The following is a 16,455-nucleotide window of genomic DNA, read 5'->3' as shown; positions in this document are numbered from 1 at the left end:
CGATCCGTAGATCGCGTGCTGTTCGCTGGCCGGTTATATTCCTCTAGCCGGCTTACTCCTCTATTTGTTCCATTTCTACGATTTTTCCAGCGATCCGGAGTCTGGTAGAGACTATGCACGCATAGTTGTATTCGGACGGTTTTACGAGTCTTTGAGATTTTTCAGACTCTCCATTATTCCTTACAGCTTTTTTATAAACCAACTCTAACCAACCATACAACTAGCTACATTTATACAATTACCAAGAAGCAAGAGGAAGTTGAATGTACGAAGTTGAAGTAGAAAGTAAATTAGACGTATGTATGCACATAGGAATGTATATGATTGTTTCCAATGTTACATGTATATGATCGTTACCATGTGACCTGTACTTAGCCTAGTGGGGCACAAATGTGAAATCCAGGTCTTCATTCATTCATTATTCTATCAAATACTTATAATAATATAATAATAATACTTCTTCCCAAGAACATACCAACACTACTTAACTTTGTAGGAGATAGTGCATACACTCTAGATTTTTTTAAACATTTGGCAAACAAAATATGTCAGTCGAAATGAATACACATCAACAAAAACAGGCAATGTATTCAAATACATTGTAACTATGAGTAGCTGCGATGATCTTATAGACGTGTAACAGATTCTGATGCTGCTATAAAACCTTTAGGGGACATGCAGTTAAGATGGTTCAAGTTAGATGTGATTTTCGGGATTTGTAGCTTGAATGATTTTCTCAATTTTTTGTTTCTAAGAAACTGAAAAAAAAAGAATTTTTTTATTTGTTTCGTTATAGTCATCGTTATACGATTACCACATACTACCTGACATTATTGTCATGGTGGTAAAGTTTGTCTGGTATTGGCAGATACGGTTTGTAGATCGGTTCTGGGGAGACTGGGGAACATATAGTACAGACCAAGTGTACTATATGTTTAGCTGACCAAAGGTTCACAATTGATAGGTATACATATAGTTATATACTCAATTTTAATAACATTTTAGAAACTTTCAGGACCGATTTCGGTTAGATTTTTTCAGACAACTGAAAGGTAAGGAAGCACCTTCGTTTTCTTTGCTTCTGGGTAGTCGCGAAAATGGATTGCAAACCACATGGGAATAGGTTATTCAAGTTGTCAGTTAGGCCGTCCCTAATTGCGTATCACCCCATTTAAATGAACAAATAGCAACGTTACGTATATAAGAACGATGGGTGTCTATGTTGTAGTGTTTTGCCCCCACCACCAATGACGCTGCAACTTTGGTCCTAATCGTCCTATGTGAAGACGGCTTGTTTACCAATGTGTCACTAGACACGGGAGGGCCTATCGCTAAGTAAATGTGCACTCACATCGGACGTGGGGCACGCTTGTGGCATTGCGGGGTTCGAAAGATACTCAACGAATTTCAGAGATAAAGAACGAATTTTCTTACTTGTTGTGTATTTTGTCGTCTTCTATGCCATACTTTTACGTATTACGCAATATCTGAATTATAAAAAATCGAAGAAAATAACAAAACAGTGACACAGTGGACGAACGCAGCAATGCCACAAGCGTGCCCACGTCCCGTGAGAGTGCACCTTAAGTAAGACTTAGTAACCAATGATGGGACCAAAAACACATAGAACTTGTACAGAACCACGGTTCGTTTGTGACCATGATGAAAGAAAACACTGCTAACGCTAAATTTCAACATTTTCAGTACCGAAATTCTATCTTAACAAATGTGTAGCAATGTTAGCAGACAGTAACAGACAATAGCACATAAAACATTGGAATCTAAACGCAAAGGTGCCATTTTCGAGAGCCACAAAAAACAACGACAAATCTTTACAAGATAATTGAGTGAGGTAAACTTACGTCTTTGGGCGCAAAGCCCTAACACCTAACCGCTGTGCAAGGTCCTTGGCCGATTGGATTAACCCCAATCTTCAACTGAAGACTATGAAGAAACCCGAAGCAAAAGTATCCAGTAAGGATGAAGTTCGGAATGAAACGAAGTCAACACGTTCCTTTGCTGCGTGCCGTATGTCCGAAAAACGTGCCGCCACTGGCGTGAGGTCCTAAATACTAGCTGTGCCCATTCGTCAAACAAGGTGTTTTTAGACACCTCGAAGGCATTGGAGCGGAATGATGGACGACACAACTGTGAGCGATTGCCGCCATGAGGTATAGCCTCGAGGAAGAAGGCTCACAAGAAAGAAGCATCAAACAAAACGTCTAATGTTTCATACAATAGCTTAAAGGACTACTACCCATTTACCAGACAACCTAATCTCCAAACAGATCCTACGGTAGCATAAGATAGTATCCGATTCAAAAGCTGGCAGAGGAGTGAAGCCGGCTTAGGAGTGTGTTTCGCCACCGGGGCAAATGAACACCTCTTGGCTGACTACACTCCTTTGCCAGTTTGGTACTTTGCCATTGCAGGATCTGCTTGGAGACAACCCACATGTACTCGCAATTTTTTGGGGGGGGGATGAGAGTTTCTTGCTTGGAAGCACTGCAGTAACACACAAAGAAACCGTAGATGGCACAGACTTAAAATTAACCTAACTAGTGACGAATTTCCATCTTTATGTCTCGCTAACTGACCAGGCTAGGTCGAGGGACTAGATTGGTAGGTGGGTGACGTCGCAGCAGGGCGCCAAATTAAGGCAACTATCGTTAATGCCTTGAAAACAAAGTGCAGATATCGCACAGACTAGAGTAGAGTCAGATCCAAGGATAACGATATTCTAATCACTGGCTCAAGACTTTGGTGTTTGAAGGGTATATACGTAGGGTAGTTATCGACAGATTAGAGTTTGACGTTTGGAATGACGAAGACACATGGAAACGAGACGGAAATAGCCGTTAAGAGTGACATAATTACCACTAAATACAGCATTAGGATTGCGGTGTAATGGTGTAATGGTGTTATCTCTCATGACATCACCATTACTTTAGTATTCGTGCTGAGTTGAAAACAGTTGCGAAATGTCCACGTAGATGTAGGAATTGTACTCCATTCAGTGAGGGGCACGTGGTGCAATTAGCCCCTGTTAATGTAGATTTGCTTAGTTTGTGAGTAAAGCTTGTATAAGTTGAATCCGGCACAGTCATCGTCTTTTATGTGAGTTTTGGCATTTGACATTTAGCACGCCCAATGAGCAGTCAGTTGAAAAAACACACAAAGAAACAAACAAAATAACTTCCGAACCATTCATCTGCTTGTAGATTGCGAAGTCTGGGAAATAATGCAGTGAGTGACCGAGCAAAAAAGTGACAGCTTTTTCCGTAGCAAGACAGTTCGTACGAACAGTTCGCATGAATGTCCAAAGAATCCTTCACTTTGCGATTGGACGACAAAAGTGACCGGGCCCTTACAAAAGTATTCCTCACTTCACCCAGGTGTACAAATGGGTACCTGACTTCGGTCCGGGAGGTAAAAGAAAAGAAAAGACTACCTTTACCTTCTGTCTGTAGTGTGTATATGTGGCACTGTTAATGTAAGTTACTAAGCGAGCAGTGCCACATTGTCAAAAAGCAAACATAAAAAATTATTCGGTATAAGTTCCACTCTGAGTCTGAGATATTTCCAACTACGCCTTTATCCTGCTTAAGAACGCATGTTACATCAATTTCCCATATGCATTCTTGCACTCACTGTCTTAAGAGTACAGTATGTCACTCGTATCGCTGACACCAGTATCAAAACAGGACGTCCAAAAAACACAAGCACCGAAGTACCTTAACGTTTCTAAAGCAACAAACAAAACAAGACAACTATCTATCGCATGTCGCGTAGCCAAATTTCTCAGAGGTCTCTAAGGATGGACAATGCGACCAGCCATAAACAGATAAACACCAAACTAATGAAACCTGCGTAGCTTAGATAGCAGTGAGGTCACGCTAAGATGCGGCAGTTAAGGTCCCCATACAATTAATCGGCCATCGTTTGGCGACCTAAATTGGATTTGTTTAACCTTTGTCTTCATCATTGAAAGCTGATACAAAATGTAAAAAAACTGAGGGTGTAAAAAGATTCGTGTTTTATCTTTGGATTTCATTGAGCGCTAACTCTCTATCACATTGCTCGGTCGTAGGGTGGTAGCAGCAAGATCGCTAGCCGCCAGGCATTCCTACTGGGGTATGGGATCGTAGAATTGGTCCAAAAATGGGGAAATTGGCCAGGGGAGTCAGTCCACACTTAGGCTCGTGGCTGCGCGGCCGACCAACTCCTCTGGTAGCAAATCTCCCCCGGCAAATTATTTTCCCTATGAAAGCCAGTATCGTCAGTCTGGTACAGACTACAATATCACCGCCCTTGTGGAACGGCTGCGTTAGTTAGAATGTTACAGCTTTGGTGGTCTCTCCGCACATGTTTGGTGACACGGCGGTGAAAAGGCCAAATGTCAGTCACCGCGGACTGGACCGTAACGACAGAATAATGTTGGGTAAACAGGCGCCTAATTACTCTCTTCATGCAACCGTAGAGCCATCTCCGAGCAGATGTGAGAGGGACGTGGGGAAAGAGACATCAAAGATATACGCACCCTCACACTCAGGGTTGACATCGCGGCAAAGCCTAACGATATCACCCCTGACAAATCAGCCAGGGTATTTGGGTATTTGGCTTCTTGTTGTCGGAAGCTCGGAAAGGCGCCATATAAGGCGACTCATTAATATTCAAGGGCAAGATAACAGTACCGGCGTAACGTTCTTTCAGCGTCCAGACGTCTTTATCAGGTACCAAATTTAACATTTGTCGGTTCTGTGGGTATAGGGTAACCACGGCATCACCGTATATATGTACCGACCTAGCATACGATAAAAAAAAACATTACCATCACGCAAAGAAATACAGATCTTTGTACACGCCGCGCCGTACGCTGTTTGTTCGAAACTTGCAATCCGGTCGCTGATTGGCCCGCGACAAATCAGGAAAGCTCATTAATATTCATAAGCAGGGCGCCCCAAATACCCAAATACCCTGGCTGATTTGTCAGGGGTGATATCGTTAGGCTTTGCCGCGATGTCAACCCTGAGTGTGAGGATGAGATATACGCCAAAAAGCAGTTACTCAAGCAACAGGACATGATTTTGGAAACGGTCAGACATTTCAGACAACATCTATTGTCTTTGGTCTGTGACACTGAGGAAGGCTGATTGAAAAGCAGGTTTTATATGGAAAATGTACCTACAACGCCAGCTATACAAGAAATCGACATAAAAAAGAAACATATTATACGCACGTCCTATGACATACTAGTATCTCACTGCAGTGGAGTTAAAGTTAAAGTTGCCCGTACATCAGTAACAGATGCGTAGGGGTGGCGCCCATCTCCAGTGGACGAACACCCAGAATTCATGATCCCAAGGCAAATCAAATCATATAGAACACATATAGAGATTCGTGGAATGGACACTGATAGTAACAAGGCAGCCTATTGGGCAAAAGTGCGATGAAATGGTAAAAAGAAATCCTGTCATCCTATATAAATTTAGACCGTCAAAAAAGCTTCTCGGAATAATGACCCATAAGAAATTCCCACTTACCTGTTTTAACTTTCATTCACACTTTTTCGATGACGTTGTCTCCGGGAAAGTGAAGACGCCTCGAAATGGTAAAGACTGCGAAGATTACCCGAGCGCGTTTCGCAACACGTCAGCAGCGACTGACCACCCGAATATCATGCATGTACCGTGCAGTTTACACACAAACATCGGCTGAATTATGTATCCGAGCACAGTATATATGCACGGACGGTAGGCGTCCATAGCGACAGTAGGAAAACATATGAAACATTTATGCAGTAGATTTTGCGGCATAATGGTTCACAGTCCGGTTTCTGGATTACAAGGTTAGTCTTTGACTCCCGGCTTATGTTTGGATCACCTTTCCAAACCAGCGTCCGACCGGACAGTTTGAAGAAACGAAATCTAATGTATGATATGTTTATAAATGTTGGACATCAAAATGAACGGGAGATGTGTTAGAAAGGTAACCATCTTCCCCACCAACATCTGCTGGGAGAGTTATTAAAATCAACATTGTAGCTGCAGGGTTCTAAAAACTTTTTGTGTCTGTCGTTTCTGACGTGTGTCGTTTACACTATTTTAGTATTTACAACTAGTCCAGTGAAGAAGGGCCTTTTCATTCGCAATTGTCATCTTCAAAGAACTTGTGTATTGTGATCTAAATCTGATGACAGTCTAATTGCCATAGGGATATAGTAATACATACTCATGGAGTTGTGAAGGGATGATGACGGATTTACTGAAGAAATAAGGCTATTCCAATCTAATTGGGTTAAACCACATTTCTGAATAGCCATAAACCCTTACATAGAATGTGAATCTATATTTATACTCCTGTAAACATCCAATAAATTAGTATAATCCAAATGCCCTTTAGTGGCTTTATTGTCCTAGACCTATTCAGACTTTTTGGGGTATTGTGATCTAAATCTGATGTCAGTCTAATTGTCGTAGGAATATAGTAATACATAATCATGAAGGGATAAGGACGGATGTACAGAAGAAATAAGGTTATTCCAATCTAATTGGGTTAAACCAGTTTCTTGAATAGCCATAAACCCTTCAATAGGATATGAATCTAAATTTATACTCCTGTAAACAACCAATGGATTGACATAATCCAAACAATGCCATTTTCTGTACTAGACCTATTCAGACTTTTCTAGTGTGCTCGCACGTTAATGAATATCGTCTAGTAACTACATTGACCACACAGGCGCCGCACGAATGCCGGTGACAATAGACAGTATCAACCACAGCAATGTACCTATTCATCCACATGACTAGACACAGATAAAGGTCGAACTTTGACGTAATCCATCGTTATGCATTTTTAAATTACATCTGGATTATCAGATTCGGACGTCATGAGAGATATACTACAATTACAATATTCGTTCGTCCGCTAGTTCAGACCCTTGTATTGCCTAATGGCAAATATGATAGGGCAGCAAGTTTTCTTGCTATTTCAGTAGCTAGGAACATTTCTAGAGAGGGAGAGGTTGCTAGCCCTCACCATTGAAATGTGCTAGATGCACCTCCTTAAACACAAAACCACCTTTATGTCCCTTGCAAACGACGGTGCAGCCCCAACCGAAATGTTCTGGCCCCAGAACTCGAATCGTCTCCCATGCCAGCTACCAACTAATTGAGAAACAGTATCTCAAGTCTGAGATTGTGTGGTTGCTACCTGTTGAGCTAATGACAATATTGGATGACATAAAAGTCTGCGTGTAGTGAATTTGGCTATTATCGATGTTTAATGACATGACATCGGAAACGAAAATCTATCTTGAAATTGTCGTTGGAATAGCCAAAAAATGATTGTCTCAAAATTTCCAGTGTAAAATGTGTAGTTGCCTTGCACATTGTCAGAACCCATCAAAATTGTGGGGTGCTCATAAGATGCAAAAATGCATGTTGCCTTACGAAAGCAAACATTGCTGATATACTCTTGTTTATTGTTGCTTGGAGAATCGTTGGCAAAGCTATTTACCAACTATTTCCCTGCTGTGGGCGTATCTATGCACAAAATCTTTAAAACGAAGATTGCCGTGTATGGGTATGTCAATGCTTGATACACTCTACCAGACTCCATAGCTAGCTGGCAAAATATCTGAAATCTGAATGATATGCCAACCATAAGAGTACAGTGTGCAACCTACATGCATACTACAAGCTGCACTTCTATGGCTGGCTAACTCCTCTGGCATATTACTGTAAATGCAGAAACTTTTGCTAAAGTTTGATGTTCGCGGTTTTCGCGGTGGCCGGTTCACCGCGAATTTAAAACCACCGCATTTTTCCATGGCATTAAGATGTTGCAGTGCATGGTGCTACAGCGAAATTTAAACCACTGCAAAAAGTCCTTTTCCCGCTACCACAAAATCAAATCCCAGCGAAATTTGCATTTACAGTATTCACTGTATTTGGCCAATTTCTACCATCCTAGGAGACGGAAACTCCAAATAACAAACCTGCATCTGCTGGGGCCGTCTTACACGTTGCAAACAATTGCCCCTGTAGGACTTAGTGCGCCAGTGGACCAGAGGGTGGTGGAGAAGGAAGTGCACACCCCTCCTTCACCTTAAAAAGTGCAGGCCAGGCAGACGGGTCGCCTTAAACCCACCCTGTCTGCCTACCATTGTCTTCCGAGACAGACGGATGCCAAAACAAACAAACAAACAAAACCATCCTTCCAGCAACCTAAGGCGATGGAGACTGATAGAGGAATACACCTTTCTCACGCGGCGGCCATGATAGATCGAAGAAGAGATCAATGAGGCAAACAGACAAAACTTATTTCTAAAATCAGGTCCCATTTAGTTTTCCCCCAAACCACACAAATTTTCATGATATAAGATAGAATAATAAATATTACCAGAAGTGTTATGCACCGAAAGATGTAGCAATTTAGAGTAGTGTAGACTGACCCCATGGTCCCTTAAGAGATGCAAAATAAAAACATAATAATGCAAATTTTTAACGAATTTGCAGCCATTCACTTATTGGTCGATTTCCTAATTGGCATTATTACCATTAGTCGAACTGCTGATTATGATGGACAGCCTTTTGTTTGCCACATTGAACTCGTTTTAGATCTATCATGGCCGCCGCGTGAGAAAGGTGTATAGCTCCCTGAGTTCAAACACACATTATCAAGATGTAAAGGAGAAATTCACGTAGATCAATATGACGAACCGGTATTTTATTTCATCAAAAATGTAGTTTACGACATGGCATGACATCAGCAAAAAGTCACATAGTATTAAACTTTTTTCCTACCTTGATTTATATTGTGTGTTTTTGACATAAAGAAACTGAATAAAGTAATTTTTAGACGTTCTGCTTACAGAGTACAAATTCATTTTTGGAACTTAAAAAGAAAGAGACATCATTTTGGCACCAAAAATAAATAAATACATACATAAAATACTTTTCCAATCCTGATAATAGCTATAACATATTTTTGTCAGTCTTAGATTGCTAATATAAGGGATGGACCAGCAGAGGGCGTATTAAGTATAAGTTAGATTTTCAGTTTGTGTAGCTAATTCCTCTGTCATTCTGTTTGGCTAATGCCCTCAGAAAGCCATACATTATGATCATGATTCATGATACAAAAATGATTTACTGAAGACAGTATAACAAAACAGACATTGACGATGCCAGATGCTGTATTCTCTTTAACCCCTTTTCTCCAAGGTCCTCCCTGTAACACAATATTGTGTGCACCCTTAGATCGGGTGACTCCTGTATTTCTTGTGTATGTATACTGGTGAGCTTACAACTTGCAGTGCTTAGTAAAGTTGCAAAGTGCCTTGATATTTTATGTAAGATAAAAAAAAAACATTGCCAATCTGTACCTTTCTGTAGTAACAGTGGTCCCTGGTACCAGTTCATTCTTAAGTAGGCAAACTGCATTGCAGACCTGAAAAAGTGGCTGAGAATGTGTAATGTTTGTACCAATAGACTGATCCTAATGCCCTGTCCACCTCCGTCAGAACGTAGAAATTCAAATTAAATACATGAAAATTCATGTATTTGACAGGCATTCAACAACTCTCTCATTGTTTCAATGAACTGATGGACAGTTAGGATTGGTCTATTCCTTCTCTAAAACAGTAAGAGATTCCAGGCTGAAAATATATTTGCAGATAACTTATGTGAAGAAAGTATGTAGAACTGCTTTGTCTGCAATGCACATGATTCCTTATTCTTGATGAATCTTAAAAATAAAAAAAACTTTTCTTCATTCCTTTATGCCAGACTGGGCATCAGAATCTATTGCACTTGTCTCTTCTTCAACAGTGTCACTAGTTTCTGTCGTTGCCATGGTTTCATCATCACTTCTAGTTGCCATGGCAACATCCTCCTCAGCATCACCCTCCCCATCCTCTTCCTCCTCCCCTGCTCCTTCCTCTGCCTCTTCATTTGCTGTTTGCTTTAAGAACAGGAGATGAAAAGTTATTGGATTTCAGCACAATAAAGTATATTGCAAAATGATAGCACTTACATGCACATGCTGTAGATTCGTTTTACAGGCACCCAATGCAATTTTAAGGCCTTGAAACTTTGTTTTTTTCAAATTCTATATTTAAGTCATGTTTACATACTGTAAGTTCAAATAACATATTCCAAATAAATATTGACCTTCATTGAGCAAAGATAAGACATCGTTGGGTGATGATAACTCATTGAAAATCTGAGCGCTGCCCACGCCAGTGGGGCAGCCATTATTTCACATTTTTGGAATGCACGCGAACATGACCAATTAGTCCCAAACGCTTCAGGAGATATTGTCACTTGTTCAAATCAGGTTTCAATATTGGGATTGTCGCTCTGTGACCCCAGTGAGACGGTGACCTTTAGAATTGTGCAGTGAACAAATAAATAGGTACAAGAAACATAAGACCAGTATATATTATTATCATAGGTACAAGAAAAGAACCCTACCCCCTTTGCCTCCTTCTCCAGAGCCATCATTCTCCTCTTGGTCTTCCGAACCTCCACGTCCACCCCACACAGTAGGAGGAAATGTCTACGGTCGTTCTTAGGCACGAAGGACCGGACAGTCACCTTCCCTCGCCAGCCTACAAACACCATCTTACAGTGGACAGCATCGGGGTTACTGGAACAGGAGTGGGAAGATTTGGTAAGGTATCTGTATCTGTATCTATGTAGCCGGTATAACCGCCGTTTGGCGTAACACACCAGCTAAAGCTACCTGGTAGAGTAGAGTAGAGTGTCTACGGTCGTTCTTAAGCACGAAGGACCTGACTGTCACCTTCCCTCGCCAGCCCACAAACACCATCTTACAGTGCACAGCAAGGAGGCGGGATGAGGGGCAGAAGATCCCGTGAACAAGATGGACTGATAGCCACTGAAAATGTAACTGTGCTTGTATATGACTAATGAATCTCTTTAATAATATTTTGAAGCTTTCTTTATGCATGTGAAGCTCAAATCAGCCTACAGGCTGCTTTTCATTGGGGTTATAAAACTGAACAATGGCAATAAACAAACAATCTGCATTGGTGGGACACGACTGCCAGAAATGAAAAAAAAAGAAGTTCACCTCATATCTGGCTCGTACACCATCACGATACTGCCCTCCTCTGCAATAGAATGAGGAAATACAAGGTTGGCTCAGACAACAGTTACAACTCACGCTATCCTTTTGCTGACTGCAAATAAACTCACTCCACTTGATATGTCACTATCTTGTACGTAATGTAGACGTAATGTAAGCACAACAAGTCAGTGAAGGTCTGCAAGATCGACTTAAAATTCATGGTGAGTGTTTTACTTGTGTTGGAACAAAGCTCTTTTGAAACTTTAAAAAAATTTGCAACTTAGTAATGTCAAAATGTTGTTTGCGGCATACCTAGAGGTTTGAGCTGGTCCCTGGCCTCGGCTGTGAGTTTGTGGATGTGAGGGTTCTCCTCTGTCAGCAGCAGGATAGCATCCTCCTGCTTTATCTCAACCCTCCTGCCCTGGATGTAGGGCAGCAGGGTCGGGATACCCTGCAGGGTTAAAGGCCACAGGTCAAGGTCACAGGTCAAGGCCACAGGCTTAGCATGAGGTCAAGGTCAGCTGCATGTTTTAAAGCCAGAGGAAAAAGTTTTAGACCTGGCAGGAGATTAAGTTCACCAGGGGGTCTTTCAAGCCACCGGTTCCAGTGTTAAAGGAAAGTAACGTCTAAAATGTTTATGAGCCCACCATGATTTAGAATACAGCAGCAGTGTACAAAACTGTGTGCTTCTCAAAGGTACAAGTATCTAACCTTGGCCCACATGCATTTCAAATTCTACATGCTCTGTGCAAGTGTACAGTACTGTCAATATTTTGCCTACTAGGATTAGAATGACCTGACCAAGCTATTAATCAAATGGCTGATCTAAGAGAACTAGAAACACAAAATTTGTTTTTCTCACGTCCTGTGCCAGCCTGAAGAGTGACATGGTTTTTGACTTGTCGTTCCTGCTCCTGACCATCACCCGCACTCCACAGTTTATCACCTGCACAAGGGGACAAGACCAGGCTTAGAGGAAACCCAAGTGGAGATTTACACAGACTTTAGACAAATTGCAATATGTGGTGAGCGCAAAATTACATGAGATAGTTTGCATTTGAGAGAGAAATCATAGAATGACTAAAGAAAATATCTTAGCAAAATATTCAGACCTAAGAAAATCACAGTGGTTCAGGAAATTGATGGAATGCTTTTAACAAAAATTATCCTAAAAACAAACCAACACAGATTTTTTTTTTCTTGTTCAAACATAAAATCCACAAACTGCTGATGAGAAGAAGATCATGGTACATGTGTACATACATACATTATAGTGTTTTCAATCTTGTACAGTATCTAACTTAAGCGCTATCGTCAACTTAAAACCACTGCCAAAACTTTATTTTCTCCCTACTGTGAAGTTTAATGCATCTACAGTATGGTATTACCTTGAGATTGTTCTCATTGTACTGTAGGATGTCCTTAACTTCCTTAGACACCAGGTACACGGTGCGCTTCTTCCCCTCGTAACAGCGCACCAGCAGTTGGAGGTGAGGGAATGTGTCTGAAATCTGGTAAAAATCCCTGCAAAATCACAAAGCACATGTACATGTATTAGGGATTCACAACCCAAAGAAAATAATAAAATACACATTGCTCTGCCATTGCAAGTCATAATCAAAATTTTCTACAGTACAGAGTATAGGGCAGGACTGTCTCCAGGATCTGTCCTTCTGTCCCGGGACAAAAATTGGACTGTTCGGTTAAAGGGACATAATGTAAAATTAAAGTCACTGTTTTCGGTCATTTCTCTACATAATGAGTTGAGTCTACCTTATTACACTGCACAGCAATATTTACAACGTATGACTACGACTTTGTTGAGCCGTGAGGATGTCTTGAAATATGCGCACTTCCCTCCGCCGCTTGAGTTGTCCGCCATTTTATTCAACTCGCCGGCGAGCCAAAGTGCGCTTTAGAACGCGTTCGGTGGTTCGCTCGAATCATTACTGAAGTTTGTTGAAAGTCCCGCTAAGCTCCGAAGATCTGCGACCGCAACGGTCGATTCGGAAATCTACGGTCGGCTTACTTCCGGTAGGCTACCCGGAAGTAAGTGAATTTGGTCGCGGCTTACTTTGACGTTGTTAATAAGCACTAGAAATGTGATAAAATGACGCAGACAAGTTAGAAATAAGTTGCAAATGTCAATCTGAATGGAGATTTTCAAGTTCAGAACATTTGAAATTTTGGCGCCATATTTCTACATTATGTCCCTTTAAAAAGGACTTCATGACATAAAATTGCTGGAAATGTATTTTAACTATTTTCTAATGAACAAAACCAATACCAAATCTCAAACAACAAGAGGAATGGAAAAGAAAACCAAACTGCAGATCTAGACAGCTCTGGTATAGGATCTCTACAATCTTTTACACAGAGAGTGATTTACTAAACAGATGAAACTATCCATGTACATTTATGTAACAGTACAGTTTTGAAATTAGAAGACACATCTGGATAAGTGAGTTGTTGCTGGTACTCTACGATAGCATTGACATAACATGTAGCTTTTTCCCCATTGTTCTACTAGAGGTGACTAGCATTAAGGAATCCTTACCTCATGATAGGCCACAGCTCCTCATCCTCAGTGAAGAAGACAAACGGGTCCTCCTTGTAAGACCCCTCCCAGGCGAGCTTGGCTTTCTTGGCTGGAGGAGGCCTGGGGAAAGACATCACAGTTAAGAATTTTACCTTGCAGAAATCTAATACAACACAGTGCAGTATGTGTCCCTAACAACATTTCCTACTAGTGTGGAACAGGAAAAGACAGTAGTGTGCATACATTTACTCTAGGGGTGAGCAACCCTGCCTTTAAAACCAGAGTTTGAATCCAAGCCATTGACGCTACCCCTTCCAAGTTTTTTGGACAGGAGGTCAGGCTGGGACTTCCATGATTGACTCAAACTTCTTGATAAAGAATGAATTAACTTTATTGTACGATAATTGTACATGGTACAATGTATGGCAGCAACTATTACACAGAGTTCAAAATAAAGGTAAAGAGTAAAACTTAACATCCTAATTACTATAAGAATAAGGGCTAGCATAAGCTTTGATATCATGTTTCAAGTGAGTGGGGCTAATTGTAAGGGTACACCCTACTGTGAGTGTATCAAATCTGTCAGTCAAGTCTGTTGCAGCTTGTACTTACTGTTCAAAACTGGTGAGGTACCCCTCAATGCAGTTTGTACACTTTACAACACAAACAAAAAGACATCAATGAAAAATGTTCAATTACCTAGCAAGGCCATCACTGCCATTACTGTTCCCTGCTTCAGCTTCTTTCTTCCCATCATCCTCTTTGCCTTGACCTGTGTCTGACCCCTTCCCATCAGCCTCTTCCCCTTGACCTGTGGCTGACCCCTCCCCATCATCCTTTGCTGCTGCACCAGTTTCATTACTGACATCCCCTTCCTCTGCTGGGACGGGCGTGGCACTTGTATCTGGCTGCTTAGCTTCATCTGAAAGTTAAAATTGCATCGTTAGTTGGAATGGACATCAGCCCACAAACTTACTTATACATTGAAGTTCTATATAAAATGCTCTATACTACTGCTCAACAACACATACACATTAGACTTAAGATTCTCAAGCAACTACTGTTTCATCAGTCAATTTTTTAACACAATTTGCAGAATATTACTTAATCCCTGGTTGCAATAATATCAATAGGAAGTTCTCTATTTAGTGTATGTCTACAATGTAGGTTATATGAGGTGTTTCATGTAAGATGTTGAATCTGCTGATGCTTTTTTTAAGTGATGGTCTTCCATTTTGCTCATATTCTTACAGGTTTGAATCCAGTCCCAGACACAAGATTTCCAAACTGTGGCACTCATGTCCTTGGTAGTATGCGCAATGCATCAAAGGTTATATACTTCGTTTGAACTTTACCTCTTCTCTCTTGACCTCAATAAAAAACGGTCTGCGGGCCGATTTGAGCTTCTCATGAATAAACAAAGTTTCAAACAAAGACAAACAAAACAGGAGTCAATACATCGGTGAAATACCCTGTGTGATTGAATGCTACAAACATTTATGTGATAAAACTCCCCATACACACAAACTTATTTTCATGGCACTAACCTGTCTCTGCTGTCTCTTCTTTCCTGCGGTCAGCCTTCCCCTGTCTGGTCCACGGCAGGGCCTTGGTCTTCCTCAGGACAGCCACAAAGAACCCTCCAGTGTCTTGGTGGTGGGGTAAAATCCTAATGCTGTGGACAAGCAACAACAGTCTTACCTCAGGGCTCGAAATACCACCTGCATATGCAGGTTAGTGCAGGTAAAGTTGGAGCTGTGCAGGTATTTCTGGTGTCTACCTGCAACTAACCTGCACTAGTCTATGTACTGGGTTTTATACATAAATGTTCTATGATGTAGGTGTGAATGGATTCTTATGAGCTGCATTGATAAAGTATGAAAGAAAAAATAGCAATGCATGGTTCCTGAACAACTTTAGCATGATTCATAATTCTTAAGTTCAGAGTGGTGCAGGTAAAATTTGTCTGGTGCAGGTAATTTTCAATGTTACCTGCACCAGTGCAGGTATGCAGAAAAAAGTATTTCGAGCCCTGTACCTAAATAATATAACTCCCTTCAAGTATTAACATTAAGTATTGCGATGCACAATGACTCTAAGGGATGTTTTTGTAGGAATATACCTGGTTCAGTATTCAATTTTGCAAGATAGAAAACATTTTATAAAAACATTTATGTCTTACATTTTTGATAGAGTTTGCTCATCTGTTTTGCAGAGTCCAGAGGATAGTGATACTGCTTCTGAACCAAGAGGTTGGGAGTTTGAATCCTGACGGTGTTGCTCACCCGACACGCACTCTACTAGGAAGAGTCACAGTCATTGTGTCAGGAAGCTACAATAAGCCATCGTGCACTGTTCATTGTGTGTGCTTGTCAAAAAGAGTTAGGGGAATTTTTCTAGTACAGTGAACGTGTAAACACTGTACGTAGCTTCTGTCTTCTGTGTCCCGACTAGTGAAAGATAAGATCATCCGTTCCTTGAGTTCAGTTGAGCTTAACTGATTTGAGATCACTTTCTTTTCACTTTCACTATGTATACAGGCACATTCTTTAAACTTCTTAATTACCATCTGCTAAGCTGAATAGCTCGAGGTCACTTTCTTTTTACTGTCACTAAAGGTATATTTCTTTTAAGTCTTTGAATGATTACCACCTGCTAAGCTGCATGGCTCGAGGTCACTTTCTTTTTACTTTCACTAAATGCACATTTTTACAAAACTTTTGATTACTTACCATCTGTTGAGCTGCATGGCTTGTAGCTTGTCAGGGTCAGGAGGTGGGAACATGGAGGCCCGCCTCAGGTTGGAATGTCTGTCT

General features: G+C 41.0%; 1 protein-coding gene across 1 annotated transcript in view; it reads right to left on the bottom strand.

Annotated features, from left to right (window-relative positions):
- Window positions 1-9,629: 9,629 nt before the first annotated feature.
- Window positions 9,630-16,455, bottom strand: part of LOC118417640 (RNA cytosine-C(5)-methyltransferase NSUN2-like) — a 19,625-nt gene continuing 12,799 nt past the window's right edge. The window contains exons 13-22 of the mRNA XM_035823254.1: window positions 16,372-16,455; window positions 15,186-15,314; window positions 14,339-14,563; window positions 13,658-13,759; window positions 12,489-12,624; window positions 11,963-12,046; window positions 11,413-11,551; window positions 11,104-11,143; window positions 10,482-10,656; window positions 9,630-9,969 (exon numbers count right to left, since the gene is read on the bottom strand). The exon at window positions 16,372-16,455 is cut by the window's right edge and continues 50 nt beyond it. Coding sequence (XP_035679147.1) covers window positions 9,778-9,969; window positions 10,482-10,656; window positions 11,104-11,143; window positions 11,413-11,551; window positions 11,963-12,046; window positions 12,489-12,624; window positions 13,658-13,759; window positions 14,339-14,563; window positions 15,186-15,314; window positions 16,372-16,455 — 1,306 coding nt within the window. The 3' untranslated portion in view covers window positions 9,630-9,777. The remainder of the gene's footprint in view (window positions 9,970-10,481; window positions 10,657-11,103; window positions 11,144-11,412; window positions 11,552-11,962; window positions 12,047-12,488; window positions 12,625-13,657; window positions 13,760-14,338; window positions 14,564-15,185; window positions 15,315-16,371) is intronic.

The sequence above is a fragment of the Branchiostoma floridae genome, chromosome 6, assembly GCF_000003815.2.
Source record: "Branchiostoma floridae strain S238N-H82 chromosome 6, Bfl_VNyyK, whole genome shotgun sequence".
Classification (NCBI taxonomy): domain Eukaryota; kingdom Metazoa; phylum Chordata; class Leptocardii; order Amphioxiformes; family Branchiostomatidae; genus Branchiostoma; species Branchiostoma floridae.
This window is presented reverse-complemented; position numbering and strand designations above follow the sequence as displayed.